This window comes from Channa argus, chromosome 13 (assembly GCF_033026475.1).
Source record: "Channa argus isolate prfri chromosome 13, Channa argus male v1.0, whole genome shotgun sequence".
In the NCBI taxonomy this organism is placed as follows: Eukaryota; Metazoa; Chordata; class Actinopteri; order Anabantiformes; family Channidae; genus Channa; species Channa argus.
The window spans coordinates 18,994,899-19,013,434 of record NC_090209.1 but is presented as its reverse complement, the minus strand read 5'-3'; the positions used below and the strand labels follow the sequence as shown (position 1 = coordinate 19,013,434).

The window sequence follows — 18,536 nt, the reverse complement described above, 5'->3', positions numbered from 1 at the left end:
AGCAGATTCAAAACTGAAAGGCCTATTAAAAAACAAAATAACTTTATATGACACTACAGGTAACACCAACAAACAAACAAACAAAAACAAAAAACAAACAAACAGCAAAATCGAAAACATCATATGCAAACTAAGACTACAAAACAGAAAACAAGACACCCAATATCAAACTCCATTCTGTTTCTTGTCTCTCCCTCTACCTGCTCCTTGATGTTCTGCAGCTCCTGTAACTCTCTCTGCACCAGTATCTGCTCCTTCTCTCTGTGTAGTTTTAGCTCTATCCTTTCTCGTTCCAGTTCCTCCTGCAGGCGCAGTTGGCGGAGCTTCTCCAGCTCAACCCGCTCCCTCTCCATCTGCAGGAGCTGCTCCTGCTGCCGATGCAGCCTATCTGCTTCAGTTTCACCCTCCTTGTGTATAGCACCTGGTGGAGGGAAAGTAGGAAGACCCACAGGGACAGGTAAGCCACTAGTGGGGACAGAGAGGCCTACTAAAGGTTGTGTGTAGGCATGGGTGTGTGAGGGACCAGAGGATGGGTAAGCATGAGCTGCTGAAGGAGCCTGTAGTGGCTGCTGTGCAGTTGTCACTTGTTTTTGTTGTTGTTGGCTGTACAGGTGTGCCTGGGACAGGTTTATTGGCTGTTGTTGTGGCTCTGTTGGAATGGCAACTACTCCCCCAACTGAGGTGACCTCAGTTGATGAGGAGGTCACTGTGGCACCTTTACCAAGGTAAACTGGCTCTTCCTGGATTGTAGAACTTGAAACAGGTGGTGGGGCACCTACTGGAGCTGAAGTTGATGCAGAAGTAGCAGTCACAGCAGTTGTTGATGTTGTTTGGAGAAGGCCTGGGGTTGGGTAACGGACTGGACCTTGTCCAGATAAGGGCATTCTGGGGCTCATTGGTAGTCTGCTAAGACTGGACAGGGGCACAGGTGTCATGTTAGCAGATGGATATGGCCTGTAAACACCCCTCAGCAGTGGGCGAAGAACAGAGGCAGGCTGGGTTGTAATGGGAAGTGTAGAAGCAATGGGGGTCTGAATGGTTGAGTAGATCATCCCATCAGATGACCTAATAGCAGCGGGGTACATGGCTCTGAGACTGGCCTGCCTGGCATTGATAAGATTGGTTAGTGCCTGGCTGTGTGAAATTGGCTTGCCATCTAGTCCCAAAAGGAAGTTTTGTCTCATGCCAAGACCTGCTGCAAGCCTGGAGGTCCCTGGCCCAGTTCCTCTGCCCAAACTACCAAACTGCATCAAGTCTGGGTTGCTCCCATACCGATCCATTGAATTGAGTGCAGCACACATTCGGCTAATCTCCCTGGCAGTTGTTGCACTGTACTGAGCTAAGTTAGCTTCCTGAAAGCTAGCAATGTCACGAGCAGAGTAGCCATAGTCTGAACTGATGTTAGACAGTGAATTATATCTCCTTATAGGCAGTGTTTGGGCTGTGATGTCTCCTCCATGCCGTAGATCAGTATAGGAGCCATATTGCATCCCCATATACCCTCCGTAGATCTGTTTCACTGCTGTTAGATCCATGACAAATTCTCCTGAGGCTTGGAGTTGTGGTTCTAGTTTAGGGTGGTAAGATTGTAGCCCAGCATCAGCTAGGTTTGAATCAGACATTGAAGGCTGGAGTCTTCCCGGGAAAGGTAATGTGTAGGCCTTACGTGCATCCATTGGATATTCATGGTACCTTCCAGGCTGTCTTTCTTGGTCAGACTCATAGATAAGAGGTGGGGCAGATGGAGGCTTTATGCCTTCTTTCTCAGAACCACCAACACAGCTTCCACCAAATGGAATACGGTAAACAACATCACAACAAGCTGGTTGGGTGTCAGGTTTAATTTGGCCTCCCGTCAGATCCACAGCATCCTCTCCTTCTTCTATCTTTACTAGCTGAGTCACTACCCTGGCCTGATCTGGTACCCCATCCATCTGTGCTACCATGGTGTGTGGTGATTTACCTCCCGAAAGCAAACCAGGAGCACTGGGCCTCCCTTTAACCTCAATGGGACCAGTGCTGTACAACTCAGGATTAATGACTGGTGATACTGCACTAACCACAGCTGAGGCTGTGCCAGTCTGGCTGACTAACAAGTCTTTTTTCAGTAAAGGTGAGATCTGGCCAGTAATGTTATACCTGGCCAAAGCAGATGTCTGTTGCATATGATGGTGCTGCTGCAATTGTTGTTCAAGGAGTTCCTGTTGCTTCTGCAACTTTTCTTGTTGTTTTTGTAGCTCATGCTGCTGAATACTGAGGTCTTCTAGTTTGGCATCAATTTTTGTTATTGACGGGTCACCAGGAGGTGAAATTTGTGGTTTGCTCTGTGAAAGACACACTGCTGAGCCCATGCCCTGACCCAGATCTACTCGATTTTGGTGTGGATCACCATAAACTGTTGGCTGTTTGGGTTGGGTCATGAACATTGAAGCTGCCACAGTGACACTTACAGTTGTTGGTGTGGTGGTCTCCTGTGTGTTTAGGTTCATTATCAGTGGCTGTACAATTGTTGAATGTCTACTACCCTCTGATCCACCGTGATATTTCCTGCTTTCAGTCGCCAATGAAGTGAGATCCATTCCCTGGTCAGTCATAATAATAGGAGCTGGTTTTGTTGCCGTTCTGAGATCAACAACACTTCCACCTTGGATCATATGACCCTTCTCTACCCTGGAAGTGCCTGGTACTGTAGATATTCGACAGAGGGAGATATTATCCATTGATACAGACCCCCTGGTGTAGGTGCTAGCTGTAGTGACCATACTTGTTCCAACATTTACTTTCTCCACTCTTTGTGTTCGGTAGAAGCTGCGTGTAGGAGACTGTTGGTAAGGTGGTGTGTCTGGAGGGCTGCCACATGGGGAGTAAGTGTCAAATGTTGATTGGCGGCTAAATCTGGTTGGTGATGAAAGGGGAGAAGTAGCAGTATTGACTGTCATTGGTCTAGCTGGGCTTGGAGGTGGGGAGTATGAAGCATCCTGGGAAGACTGTCGATAGAGCCATGGGGATACTGATCGATGAGATGTCTGGGTTCCCTGAGCCATCACTGGAGATGTAGGCCCAGAGCCAGCTGAGTCCTTTTGAAATGCTGAACTGAAAGTTTGAGTAGAGAACTCAGCTGTGGCCCTTCTGGAAGGTGAATGAGTTGGACTCTGTGGTGGTGGTGGTGATGGAGAAAGAGGAGGACTGGTGCTCCTGTAATAAGTAGTATACTTGGGAGAACGTGGCTCAATAATTCTCTCAGTAGAAGATGTTGAGCTGTCTCGTACTTGGACACCCCGAGTCTCTCCTACCCTTCTGGTGATTACTTCTCTTTGACTGTAGGCCTGTGTAATCTCAGCAATCTTGCTGCATACACTTGAGACTGTAGCAGAGGATGTGGAAGGACTACCTGTGTGTCGGCTATATATACCAGACTGAGTAGAGGTCACGGTGTGGCTTGAACTAGTCTGAGAAATTGTCACTGCATCTCTGGCATAAACCCCATAAGCTGCAATAGTGGTGGCAGCCACAGTTGGGGTTATTCCATTCTTTCCTGCTTGGCTTTTAATTCTGTCTTTGTGTCCATCCTTTGCAGAAAAGTGCTGTGTTACTCTGACATCAGGGATCCGTCCTCCCGTCTCAGCAAAGGAGACAGGGGCTGAAATCTGGGTGGGGCTGGTCCCTGGAGTCAGGAGAGCATTGCTTTGTTCCAGTAGCTTGGCAAAGGCAGAGCCGGTGTCTAGGAGCTGTTTATCTGGGAAGGAGCTCTCAACCTCTACTTGCTCATCTGTGGCCTGCTGCATCTTGGTGATGTTCTGAGATGTTTGTCTGATTTCCTCATAAATATCAGTTTCAGTCTCTGCGGCCTCATTGTCATATCCTGTTTGATCTTGTTCATATTCATACTCATCATCATAACCTTGTCCATTGATGTCCTCCTCATAGTACTGCCCAAGTCTTCCATGTTGCTGCTGTTGCTGTTGTTGTTTCTGCTGTTTTTGCAGCATCTCTGCCTTTCTCATCATCTCTTCATAGACCTCTTCAGCACTTTTTAGTGGTTTGGAAGTTGAAGAAGGTGCTGTGGTGGTGGTTGTGATTGATGATTTTTCTATTGGCGAGTAGAGGGACATAAAGGTTGGTAGGTTGTACTCACTGCCTGACTTGTAAAGTTTGGACTCATATCCCTCAGCTTCTGAGTCAAGACTCTGAGGGGAATATTCAGAAGCAGAAGAACGATGTAGCTCTTCCATTTCTGCAGCTTGTCTCAGTTCTTCTGTAGGTGAAGCATCTTCAATTGGTGAGAGATTGCTAGGTGGAGTCTTGGATCTCTCTCTGCGCCTCTGAGCCCTCAGTTCCTCCTTATCCCGCTTGGTCTTTCGTGCTGTGCTCCTTATTCTCTGTTGTTCCACCTCTCTCATCTTCTCTTGCTCTCTCAGTAGTTCTTCTTCTTCTCTAAGTTCATCCTCTTCTGAAGAGTCTTCAATAGTGGGAAGGAGAGGACCATGAGAGCGGTGGCGTGCTTTCCTCTGCTGCTTGGCCTCTTCCAGCCTTTGCCTCCTGCTGGGGCTACTGTCACTATCTTCCTCCATGGATGAGATAGAAGTAGGAGACTGACCTGAGCCATACGAGGATGATGTGGGTGGCAGAGTGGATGAGTAGTCACCTCGAGAACGTTCCTCTGGAGATCCTGTCAGGCTTTCCATCTCTAGCTCTGGTTCCCTGTCAAGGCTTAAATCATTTTCATTGCCCAGCTCCATGTCCCGGCTGTAGCTATTGGTGTTATTGAGTTCAATGGTTTTGAAGCGCCTCAGGCCTCCTTGTGATGCCATCACATCTTCCTCACCCTCCTCCACTGAGCCTTTATAAACATCAGTAGAGCTCTTAGTTTCCTCCTCAAAACTGCTGGAATGGTGCTGAAGGCGCCTCTTATCTTTCCCAGAGTCAGAAATAATGTGCTTGGGGTGGCTTTTCTTGGGTTTTTGGTAGCCATATCCTTCATCTTCCTCATCTTCATCTTCCTCCATTTCTTCTTCCTCGTCCTCATTTTCTTCATCTGCACTCATCTCCATTATTTGTCTCCTCATGAACTCCTCATCAGTCATCTCCAGGGGCTCTGCTTCTTTTTCCTTCTTTTTCTTCTCCTTCTTGTCATCCTTCAATTCCTTTCGCTTTACTTCCCAGTCACCTCCATCTTCTTCCTCCTCCAATATATCCTCTAGCTCTTCATCAGAGTCGTATGCGTCTGGTGGAATGGACAGGGAACGCGGACGCTGCTTCCCCCTGTCATCAAACTCTCTGTCTCTGTGTTTCCTTCCCCTTCTGTCTCCCTTATCTTCAGAGAGGCTCTTCTCCAGCAAAGGTCTCATGGTGCTTTCTAACTTGGTGATTTCAGAAGGGCTTGGTGGGGAGCCATGCCCAATGATTCCTCTTTCACTTAGCTTCATCTCCTCTTCTTGGATTAGACCTGTGATTTCACTGTGGGAGCTGGAGATGCCATCGGATGAGTAGCCGGTGTCACTGAGACTCTGAGGGCTGCGTGACAAGTCATGGGTGCTGTTGTTTTTTGTATCCTATAAAAAGAAGAAGAAAAATGTTAGAATGTTTTAATGGTAGATAAGTATATACAGTTTAATAACCACATAAATTGCTTTTGATAAGATTCAATGTAAAATATAAATATAAAATATAAAAAATAAATTGCACAAGGAAAAAAAATGAGGGTGAAATCATGAAGAACATGCAAGACTTCAGGGTTTAGTTACATATGTGTAGATGTAGAAATATACAGATAAACAATGAAAATCTATATGTTATACACAATGTAGAGATTTACATTTGCTATCTTTAGAATACCTGTCGGTTTCTCTAACAGCTATATCTGACCTTGTAATAAAATCCTACATAAACACTTTAATTTCACTACAGCCTAGTTACAATTCAAATATGTAATAGTATTATGCTACAGTAACATGTGAAAAAACAGAGTACAATCATTCCTACGACCTTTTTATTATTGGTATCATGAATGACAAGATAAGGACAAATTACATTATTGTAACATGTAATATAGTTGTTAGGAATGTCAACAACATTTGAGCCATTGATGGAAAGAGATTACTCAAACTGATTACTCGAAAAATGTATTTATTATACAGATGAGGTCATTGTGGAATTAATGTGACTTGGAACAGAAGAACTACTCAAAACTCATTCATCAATGGCTCCATATGAGATATCTGTTAATAACATGCCAAATTATAATCTCAAAGGGACTAACCTGGTAAAGGAAAAGGGGGAGGGATGAAAGAATATAAAACAGATAGAAATTATGGAAATCTTTTCTAGAAAATCTCCTTCAATCATTATTGTACTTCAGAGGAGACTTTACTTTGAGCTCTCTGCACTTTAAATTCCTAGCAGCTCTTCAAATGAGGAAGGCCTGCATTGCCTTTGAAAAGGCCTGCAGCAGCATTACTTTAGCAAAGGGCCTTGGGGCTTTAGCATATTCATGGCATGCCAATCTTTATACATATTCCACTAGGAGCAATGGCTGCGGCTGACTACGAAAAGGTATTTCACTCATTCACCATCACTGTTTCTCCCTCACTTTCTCTCTCTCCCCAAGGTAACCCATGAATGCCTTCTGGCCATTTGCAGCCTCAGCACTCTCTGAAGAGGGAATCAATGGCATGCTTATCAAACAGCCATGGACGTCCAACACTAAAGGAGAAAGTACAGTTCAACTTACAAATATAAATTACCAGGCTCCACAGAAAATCTTAGGTATAGCACACGATATTATTTATTTAGCAGCTGAGGCTGTAATTATGAAACTGTATATAAAATCTATGTAATTAAATCCTCAAATCAAGCTCATAAAACCGTAACTGAAGAACATTTTTAAACAGTGCAATGGTCTTAGACTCGGATTTATTTTAGTTGTGTTCCTTGATCTCCTCTGTCACTTGATGTGTTGTACACACATATGTATGGGAACACACATGTCGGAGTGAGATGCTCCAAAGATTAACCCGCAAGCCCCCTAGTACGAAGTCCAGATCATGTGCGTCAGCCTATGCGTGGAGCATCCTGCCCTGTCCTGAGTTGTCGGGAGAATTTAGAGCAAGCAAATGGGTGTGTTGACTATATTTCTATCAGGCAACGGCCACTGCAACTTTTTTCTCTTTCTTTCCTTAAAGAACGCTTCTGACTCGGATGATCTCCCTCTGTGTGTAACAATGTCTGAGGCTGATTCTCCAGACACTGTTGAGAGTTCATATGCAAAAGAGGCTACAGAGAACATTTAATAGAAGTAGAAGAATGAATAACAGTTCTAGAAAACAAGTATGAGTCATGAAACATATAGACGTAGAGAAAGAGAAAAACGAGACACGGCAAGTACAATACGTTGAGATGTACATTTAAGAAATGTTTTTTGCATATAATAAAAACACAAATTATTCCCTCTTAAAAAAGGCTCCTGTACAAACCTTGCAAGAATGTATCTCACCTTCACTGAAATCACAAATTGAATCTTTATCTTAGTGTACTGTAGTCAATGTAGCATACATGACCTCAAAATGCCATTGTAATTAACCTGTTCAATTCTGAAACCTTTGTCTTTTTGGCAGAGACAAAATAATATTGTAACGGCACGGCTAGCTAACCAGCTAGCGAACTGGCCTAGTGGGCCCTGGGGCACTATGGGTAGAAACATGTAAATAGTTCTGTGTGTTTAAAGTGTTCAGTGTCTGTAATTTGCGTTACATTGGCAATTCTAGGTGTGTTTAGATGTTCTGGTTCTGATAGTTGCTTTGGTTATATCATAGGTGGTGTATGTGTTGGTCGCCACTGTGGTGGAAAGTGTTATGTATAGGAGTGAACTTCGCGGTGGACGGCCTCTGTTCACTGCTTCCAGTAGTTAAGTCAGCTGTCACTGGTCACAGGAGTAGCCGTAAAAAGAGCTGTGTTCTGACTCGTGTTAACAAGCTTCAGACACTCAGGCTCGTGTGGTGTATGGGACATCAGTATTTTCTCTTATGCCGACCATTTTGGATGTTTGAACCTGTTAGTGCCCAAGCTAGCTGCTTAGCCTAGCTTAGTTAAACTAGCTTAGTCTTGATGCCTAGCTGCACTGGATGAGGCCCGCTACAATATTAAACTATTTAAGAAGTTCTTATTCTAGACAATCCAGCGTAGTAGAATATTATTTAGCTTAGAAAATAGACCTGTCTCCTGTCTGCTTCTGCAACACATCGTCCAACCACCAGATGCTCTTGAACTTTCCCTCCATTCCCAGTCACCTGACCTTTCTCACTCACTTATACACCTTTTACCAGTTTCCTCATCAGCTATCATACTATTTACTAGCTGCTACTGATCATGTTATTTTGTGTGCATGCATTCTCTGGAACTTCTTTTTGTCTACCTGTCTGTTAACTGTCCAGTAAAAGGAAGCCATTGTTGCTCACTTGACTGCGTCTGAATTTAGGTCCTCCTTTCACTTCTCCATGCACCAACTTTGATAGTGAAATCTCACCAGAGTTGAATAAGCAGACACCTGCCTTTCCTTGTGTGTAATACGATAAGTTTGACCCTAAGTTCACACAACCACCACAATCAGATACATTTCAGGCAGCTACTGTAGAATCAAATTTGTTTCTGATTTGTGATCAGATCTTGAGTCCTCAGAGCTTACATGCTACCCTGAGTCCTCTTAGCATCTCGCTAAAAAAGCTTCTAAATCAGATGGTACAGTGGTTCTAAACCCTGGTCCTCAAGTACCCTTGTCCTGCTCTTCCTGAGGTGTGTTTAGTCAATCAGAAGGTGGAAAATATCTTATTAAATGTGATGAAATGGGGGAAGACAAAATTAATTCAGCTTTTTTAATCAATCAAACACACCTGATCCAGGTAAACAGCAGTGGGTAGAGCAGGGATAATGGGAAAACACAGGGCCAGGGCTGAGAACGTCTGAGCTACCAGTCCTACTAGCTTCCAGTCTGCAGCCTACAGCAGCTGGGTAGTCACATTCTACTTTACTCACAACAATACCTCTTTTAGTTTTTCGCTCGTGCATATTCTTTTTCCCTGTCTTGTAGTTTGCCAAACTATCATCAGGATTACAAGTGTGTTTTAATTTACATTTTCTCAAGATCAAGCTAAACATTAAACAAAAAATGCATGAATGTCTAGTAGGGCTATGGTGAAACAACCATGTATACTCATGTAACTTGGATACATACTGTAAAAGTTGAAAAGGTCACACTGTGTTAGCCACTGACAAGTACATGCGCCTGTATGTTACACTATGGTTTCCACAGGAGATTCATTGAAAAATCAGAAAAATTTTTAGGATTTCATTTCGTTGCATCGCTTTCTTTCACTGCATTTTATAATTAGTGTTCATTTTTCACACTGAACAAAAGCCAGGCTGTAAAAAACAAAACAAACAAACAAAACAAATCTGACTTACATCATAGTGCCTGGACTTCTTAATTTCCTTAATTGGTGTAATCTGCTCTCCTTTCTTCTGCAAAGGCTTGGTCTCTTTGGCAGTTTGGTTTTCAGGCTCAGTCTTAGGCTTCTCTTCTGTGGGTTTTGGCTGTTTCTGGGTCTCTGTGGTGGGTGTTGGTGCTGTAGCTGGTGTTGTAGTCTTGGGGTCAATCAGCTGTTTGGCAGCGGCAGTGGGTTCGCTGCCAGCAGGTCCCACCTGTGGTTTTTGCGCCTGGACAGGCTTAGGCACCTGCTGATTGGTGGGTTTGTGGAGAGGACTTTGTTGACTGGTGGGCCCCTGGTGACGGGGTGAGCCCATAGGCTGGTGCTTGGGAGACGGGTGAGGAACAAGAAGAGGTGGTTCATCAAGACCACCTCCTGACATCAGCCGCTGGGTCTGGCAGTTGAGACATAACCATTCCTTTTTCTGAAACAAAGAGACGACACCGCAATACCAGTTAATGACAACAAGCCTTTGTAGGACATTAATTTGGAACTTTTCCAGTTAATTTAATAAACCCTCTTCAGATCATACAGCTCTCAAAACAGCCATTTCAGAGCATCATCACTGTACTTGGAGGAAAGGCACCACAAGACAGTAATTACCAAGATAACAAAGAGAAACACACAAAACAAATGTGAGGTGCAGGGCTTGATACCAACACCCACCAACTCACCAAATGCGGGGGGATTTTAGCAGTGACTCCCACTAGCAACTTTGGCATGTTAAATTCAATCTCTTTTATTCTTTCACTTGTAGTCTTAAGAAAAAAATGAAGTGAAATAATAAACTCATTATGTCACTATGAAACTACAACTGCTCATTAGTCCATTCATGAAGCCGTGTGCTTTTGTGTTAGTGACATGACAGCATGAACAACGAAATCACTGTTGCTTTCCACAATGCATTTCTTAGGTTGCTCTATTAGCTGTGTATCTCTCCCCTTTCTCCTCCTCTTAAATAGACATGAACACAGCAATGGCAAATGATCCAGCCAAGAAAATCAAGTAACCCACTGCTTTGATTGTAGGACCTATTGCTTTAAAAAGGTGAAATGGAGATCATTTAATCTACTTCAATTTCACATTCACATTTCACACATACACACATAAAATATTAACATTTTTTCTTTGCCCTTTGTTTATAGTGTATATGTATCTATACTGTATTAGATTTATTATTGTTTGTGATAAATACGTAAACTGTGTTTTTTCTAGTCCATTTTATCTGATTTCGATAGATCTTCTACACGCCTCCACCACAATTTTATGCAATAAGAAGCAATTTAATATATCTGTTTGTCTTCACAGACTGCATGTTTTCCACAAACAGGCTTTATACACAACCTTTTTACCACAACCATTTAAAAAGTTGGTAATTGTAGTTTAAGTGCTTTTTAGCAAGCTTACACAATGTAATTTTGCAACAACAAACTAGTGGCCGGAAACAATGCTTGAGTGACTAGTAACTTTGGAAAACCACTAGCCACAGTGCCAGGTGAGCAAAAAAAATAATGTCAAGCCCCGGTAGAAGGTATAAAAATAGAAATTAAAGAGATATTGAAGTGAGTTTTTGAAGTAAATGTTTCAAAATGTTTCTTTGGGTGTTCTGTGTGTGTATGAAAAAATACCATTTAAACCTACTTGATTCAAACGATAGAACAAAAACAATGTGCTCTTATTTCACTGACATTCTTCACATGCAATGAGTTGCAATTCTCATCAATCCGTATCATATTCACAATAGAACATAAACAACAAATCAGATATTGAAACTGAGAAATGTTAACATTACGATGTTAACAGTGTATGTACAGCATTCTCTCTTTTTTTAACAACTGTCTGCAAATATCTGGGAAGTGAAGAGACCAGTTGCTGGAGTTTTAGAAGAGGACTGTTGTCCCATTCTTGTCTGATGCAGCATTCTAGCTGCTCAACAGTCCTGGTTCTTTGTTGCTGGATTTTTTGTTTTATGAGGCGCCAAATGTCTTCTATGGGTGAAAAGTCTGGACTGCAGTCAGGCCAGTTCAGCACCTGGACTCTTCTCCAGTGAAGCCCTGCTGTTAAGATGGATGCAGTATGTGGTTTAGCATTGTCTCTGATAAATGCAAGGCCTTTCCTGAAAGACACTTTGTCTGGATGGGAGCATATGTTGCTCTAAAACCTCTATGTACCTCTATGTTCAGCATTGATGCCGCCTTTCCAGATGTGTAAGTTGCCCACGCTATAGGCACTTATGGACCCCTATACCTTTAGAGATGCAGGCTTTCGAACGGTCTCCTGATAACAAACTGCATGGTCCCTCTCCTCTTTAGTCCGCAGGACACAGCGTCCATGTTTCCCAAAAATAATTTCTAATTTTGATTAATCTGACCACTGAACAGTTTTTCATTTTGCCTCAGACCATTTTAAATGAGATCACAGCAGCATTTCTGGTTCGTGTTCACATATGGCTTCTTCTTTGCATGATACAGCTTCAGCTTACATTTAAATCTTTTGATGATATTATATATTGTTGATGGTGGGATCTTCAAAGTCTTCGCAATTTTAAGTTGAGGAAAATATTTCAGAAATTGTTCCACTATTTTTATACACAGTTTTTCACATATTGTGAACCTCTGCCCATCTTTATATTCGATGGGCTCTGCCTCTCTGAAATGTTCCTTTTATACCCAGTCATGTTACTGACCTGTTTCCGACCTAATTAGCTGTCAAATGCTCCTCCATTTGCTTTTTATTTGCAGCGATTAATTTTCCAGCCTTTTGTTCCCTCTCTTCCAACTTTTTTGAGATGTGTTGCTGCCATCAAATTTAGAATGAACTAATATTTTCCATGAAATTGTAAACTATCTCAGTTTCAACATTTTTTTCAACAACAAGTTGTTTATGTTCTATTCTGAATAAAATATGGGTCAATGAGATTTGCAAATCATTGTATTCTGTTTTTATTTACATTTTACACATTATCACAACTGAATTGGGGTTTTAAATGGAAATCCACATTTAATCAGTATCCGAGTTAAGTGAAATTTTGTCTGCTTGTTGACAGTGTAATACAGTAAAAATAAAAAAATTTTCAGTGGCAACTTAACACAGTATGTGATTTCTTATAAATGCATTTACCAATGAAGTAGAGACATTAGCATTTCTTTGCTGTTGTGTTTCTGGCAAAAGTCCACTTCTGACTCATGTTTAGCTTTGTTTTGGTCTCCACCAACTCCTTAAGGAAATATCTAGGTCTTTAGCTGATACATACTTTTTTTTACCGGTTTATTGTGTAATATATAGTGGGTCCCCTGGTGCAGCTGAAAGCAATGCTACAAGAGCAACAACGCAGACCCAAAACAATGAGGTTGTCAGATGACTAAAGAATGAGCTGAAAGTCATTATAAAGCTCCATACAGCTAAGGGCAGCACCACATGTCAGTAATATTTCTCAGCTGGTTCAATATTACAAGTGAACCCTTTCACATTTTCTCACATATTGTAAAAGTTATAAATACTGGTAATAGATGCTTTAACATAAACAACAAGGAAGAAAATGTCATGCTTCCATGCACATCATTTCACTAACGAATTATATCAAACTATAGAAACCAATTTATAAATATGTAAATTTTAGGGAACGTATTGATTTAATACACAATGACCTGTGGTCTATTCTCCTCTTTATCTCTCTTTAATCAGGACAGTGGCTGTTTGCGCCTGAAGAGCTTCAGTATAACTCATGTAATAAATAATTTGACAGATGCAGCCCTCTGTCCTGAACACTTATCTGCCATCTTTGCTCTTTTCCACCCACTCATCAAATCCTGTCTCTTTATCCAAAAAACTCAAACCTCTTTATAACACTCCTTTGATGCTCATTTGGTCTTTTCTATCTCTACTCCCATTTGAGTCCCCTTTATCTTGCTCCCTCTTTCTCTTTCTCTGTATTACTCTGAGCGTGCCATACAAAAGACTCCATCTCCTGCCATCAGAGAGCACAGTGACTAATGCTTTTTTGGGTTTACTACAGGATAATCTAGTGTTATAGTACTATTTACAGACTGACAAACCAACACTAAACAGAGGGGAAACCCACTATTAAAACAGTATTGTGTATAAAAGTCCAAATTAAAGTGATATTTAGTGAGCTTTAGAATGAAAATGTTGCTGACTTGAAAACCAGAAACCTCTTAAAAGTCAATAAACTTAAATTATGAATTTAAGTTATTAATTGCTCAGTATTTCCAGTATTTCTTAGGGTGTTTAGTCTGTGCACGATGAAATGCCATTTAAACCTCCTTGCTAAAACAATCACACAAACAAAATGTGGTCTTATGCAACTGACAATATTCACATTTAATTCAGGACCTTTAAAAATGTATAATGATACAAAGAATATTTAGGAAGGCCAACAAGACTAAGGTAAAAAGAAAGAAAGACATGAATAGAAAACCTAGCAAAATCCAAGCTTATTACTTTTTCTGAAATCAATTCTGGGCATCAAGTAATAAATCATAGTAGATAAACTTGTGTTATTTTATTTGCGTTGTCTTTTTCGTGACATTTACAGTGATATTTAACACATCTCTTATGGTTAGAACCCAGAAATAAACAGCTGTCTGCTTCCATGGACTTTGTCATTCTTTGACTTGTCAAACTGTGAGTTCTGCAATTGTCATAATTACCACTGGTACTAAAGGCCAAATAACAACAACTCATATCAGGGGTTTTTGGTATTGTAGGTCAAAATTAAAGCTGCCATTAACAATCAAAGGACAAATAAGGAAATGAATAATTGGTTAAAAAAAGAAAAGGACTATTTTTTCCAATGCAATATAAAAGTTGCGATCCAATGAGATATAGATGTAAAGCATAAAGGCGTTCTACCAGGAGTGTTATTTCTTTACCTTAACACTTGGGACTGTTTCCTACAGCCAGAGGTGCTCCGTGCCAAAAGGCAAGGCAGGCAGCTGCTGGGGGCCCCAGGACAGTAGAGAGCCCCCGAGGGCCGATAAAAGTAAGCCAGTGACTATGTGACCTCCCTAAGAGGGCCCTGACTCTCAGTCTGTTGCAACTAGTGTGTGATTCAGTTTAAACAAACAGGTCTAAGGAAACAAAGAAAACCATCTGGTAAAAATAAGGAGGAGTTTTCTTTTTGGTGTAGCCGTAATTGTGGTGAAGCGTCAGTTGAATAATGGAACGTCCACTGATATCACAGTGTTTCTTTTGTTTACTTTGACATTTAACATGAGTTAACTTGGCTAACTAAGTTAGCAGAGCAGCCGAATGTGTTCAGCTTTGCTGGAGTCAACAGAAGTCAACTTGTTAGCTTCACTAGGAGGCCGCAAACAATCAGGTAGTTCGGACAAAATGTTTTCTGTGATAAACTGATGAAATCTCTGTCCAACTGTGAAGTTCTGAAAAGTAGATGCAAAGAAATGTGGACAAGTGTACTATTAATAACTGGTGTATTAATGTAAATGATTGTGCTATGTGCAGTGTGGTGTGTATTTTATTGTATTTTCAGTATCTTAAGCTTAGTGGCTTTATGTTGCATTCATTGTTGCCTAGGGCCCCAACAGACTCTAGGATCACCACTGCCTACAGCTACATTTGGAGACTTCTAATGCTTTGACTGTCTCTCTCCTATGAAATTGATCAAAACAATTTCTTGTGAACATTTGAGGCACATTAGGGAAAAAGTTAAAAAAACATTTCAGAAGCTAAAATCAGCACGTTTCCCTGTTAAATGACGATGATTATCAACATAGCGGGCAATTGGTTTTCTGTTTACCAAATGACGATTTTAAATGTAGTTTTTATTTATACGGTCAAAACATCACTGAGTATCCTGAATTTTAAGGCTCATGTTTTAAACATTTACAAAAGGTCTTCCATGGAGAAGAATGCACTTTTAGATAATGGCCGTCTCTAATGTGTGTACATCTGTCTGTCAGTACCTCTGAAGAAGCAACACATTTTCATCTGTATATACGAGTACACTAATGTGTATGCTTTCCTGCACAGTATAACAAATGGACAAATTCAGTGGACAAATACTGGACAGATTTTAGTTACACTTGGTTGTAGGATTAAATAAGGTCTAGCAGGTTAGGGTAATAGAGGGTTTACAGAAGCTGTGATGGTTAACATTGGTGTCATGGGCTAGGTAATGCATCATGTCAATGAGTGTCCGTAAAAGGCAGAAAGACTGTGTGTGTGTGTGTGTGTGTGTGTGTGTGTCTGTATACATCCCCTGAAGCAGTAAACTGTACAGTAGAGTCTGTCTCTGTTGAATCATTTTTCCCTCTTTCCCTCTTCTTGCCAGAGCAAGTGCATTCAGTCCTACAGATCACATTATGTGTGTGTGTGTGTGTGTGTGTGTGTGTGTGTGTGTGTGTTACTGTATATTTTGTCCCACAGAAAACCCCAATGCAGAACCACTTAACCTACATAGCACAAACAAACTGGTCCTTTCTCTTCCTGTCAATAACACTCACTGAAATGCTCCACCAGCCCTAATTCCCTTTGAAGACCACTGCTGTTTTCTTTTCATCTACTTCTTTTATTCTGAACTATATTATTTATTCAGCTGCCATCTTCCTATTTCTCCTTTCTGAATCCTTTCAAATCTTGTAGTTTCACTCTACCTTCCAGCTCTTTTTGTTTCTCCTTTCCTTATTGCTCATTTTCATTCAGCTTTATTTTCTCCCGACTCTCAACATGTCATCATTTCATTATTTACAGTGCCTATAAACAGTACTAAACAGGAAGTTTCAATTTATTCATTTTTTATAACACTGGATCAAAATTTAATAAAAAAATACTATATGTCACTATAATGTCTAATTGAAAAGAATATCTACAGAATAATCAAAATTAATTAAAAGGTCCAGTTAGTAGTGAATCAATATCCTGGCCAAACACCATGAAGACACTCTCTAAGCGATTCTGCCAGAATATCATTGAAAGGCTGGATACGTCCTCAAACACTGAATGACCGTTGACTTCAGAGTCTCCTACATGCCTTCTGGCAAACTGTTTAATTCACCAATCTCTCTGTTGGTGTAAGGTTTTTTAATGTCATTTTCTGACAATACCAAAAGTCTTAAAAATCACAGGCCATATCCAATAGCGTAATTATATCAAAGTCAAGCTAGCACTAACATGAGACTCATAACCACTCCACTCTTCCCACCCCTTCCTCTCTCCGCTCCATTACTCCACCCAGCTGTTCTCCTACATCCTCGGGGTGTACACTGTCTTGGCTAATGCAGGAATGTGGAGCTTGTTACCCTGGGAATCAATTTTTTGCCTTGGTGTGAGGACAGTAGTGACTAAAAGTTTGTACTGACTGACAGTTGTGAACTCAAACCCCTTACCTCACCCTTCTCTCATTGGTTAAATGGGTGAACCTTGATGAAAAACTTTAAAAGAGGATATCTGCATGGCAATCACACCAGCCTCTAACAGCCGCTGCCCAAATTAAGATATGTTTTAAAGCACATTTCTGCATCCATCGTACCCCAAATATGATTCAATATTAAAAGTGATAAGACTATTTTGTAATCACTCTCAGAGAACAATACTACTCTTAAGCGTCTCAAGCTTCACACCTTTGCTACTGTAGTTCTTTTTTTTTTTACACTACATCACTACGTGATTGTTAAAAATCCTTCCCTTCCTCTCAGCTCTCTTCTCTCTTCCTGTCAACCTCCGACTCCTTTTCTTTCCCTCCAACAGAGTGAGGGCTATTTTTACCCAGAATGCCATTGTTGTGCTTGAGCGCACCCTTCCTCAGCACTGGCAGCTGCTTGAGGCTGCAGCACACATTATACTTACACAAGCGCACACACATTTAGACACACGGTTCACATCAATGCAAAATGGAGGAGGCCTGCGTAGCTGAAGGCTAACCAGAAGGAGAGAGATGACAAGCAGACGTAGAGGGAGGAGGAGGAGGATGGAAGGGGACAAGAGAAACCCATGGGGCAGAGGAGAAATGACACCACACGTGCACACGAGTGCGTGCACACACACAGTTATTCAGCCCTGCCTCCAGTAATGTGTCTCCCTGCTGAGTCTAACGTAACTGGCTTAAAGTGGGGGCAGAGGAGAAAGGGGAGAAGCAGAACCAGCAAAAGAGGCAGCAGTCAGTCAAAGTGGACAACAGAAAAGTGGTACAGGTGGTGGGTTTAACACTGTGCTTAACTGAAGTAAGGTCTGCACTATAAAAACATTAATCATTCTGAGCAGACATTGTGAGAAAACACTGCAGAATGTATGTGAACATACCAATCAAGAGGGTATAGTGCTCAAAGTACTAGTAAACAAACTCCACTGTACCAAAGACGTTATTCTTTTAAAAAAGTATTCATGCACAACATGCAAAGCCTGTATGGTTACTTTAATCAACTCCATGTCAAACTTTCTTGCAGCAATACAGGGCCAATCATAGCACAGGTAGTTTATGATTTTTGCACGACTGGACCTATCACTGCAGCTGAAACGGACTTCGGTTTGCTGGAACACGCAGAAGCAGTATTATAAAACACAGGGAAGCCAGCCCGTCCTCATTCCCAAGCCGACAAAAAGCACAGCTCCATCCAGTCCTTTAGAGTTACATGCTAATGCTAAAGATACATCAATAATACATACTACTTTCTCCATAGGAGACCTGGTTTGACTCCAGCGCAACACGTGCGATAGTGATAGTTGCACATAGTCTTGCACATGCCTACTGTATTTAATATGTGTGCAAGGTTTTCACTGTATGTGGGTACAGTATTTAACATTGAGATTATATACTGTATATATATTTTTTTAACTTACCCTTACCCTGAAGTATTTGTGACTAACTCCAACCCAGTTGTCTGTGTTTAAAGTCAATCAAACTGTCATCTTTCTGCAACTGTAACAGCAAGTCAGTGTCTAGTGACATCTTACAAAAAAAAAAAACATTTTCTTAGGAGGCTAGGTCACACATCAGATGCCTTAGGGCCGTGACACACTAAGTCAACTTTAAAGAGCTACAGTACCAACGATGAAGCTGCATTGTCTTACTTTGCCTCT

The 18,536-nt window shown here is 41.3% G+C and overlaps 1 protein-coding gene across 9 annotated transcripts in view; it reads right to left on the bottom strand.

The window, feature by feature from the left end:
• Positions 1–18,536, bottom strand: part of bsna (bassoon presynaptic cytomatrix protein a) — a 108,760-nt gene that overhangs the window by 31,139 nt on the left and 59,085 nt on the right. For all 9 annotated transcript variants that reach the window (XR_010916336.1, XR_010916338.1, XR_010916337.1 and 6 more), the window contains exons 3-4: positions 9,457–9,903; positions 201–5,552 (exon numbers count right to left, since the gene is read on the bottom strand). Coding sequence is in view for 1 of the 9 variants with exons in the window: in XM_067526938.1 (XP_067383039.1) it covers positions 201–5,552; positions 9,457–9,903 (5,799 nt within the window). In the remaining 8 variants the exon portion in view is untranslated. The remainder of the gene's footprint in view (positions 1–200; positions 5,553–9,456; positions 9,904–18,536) is intronic.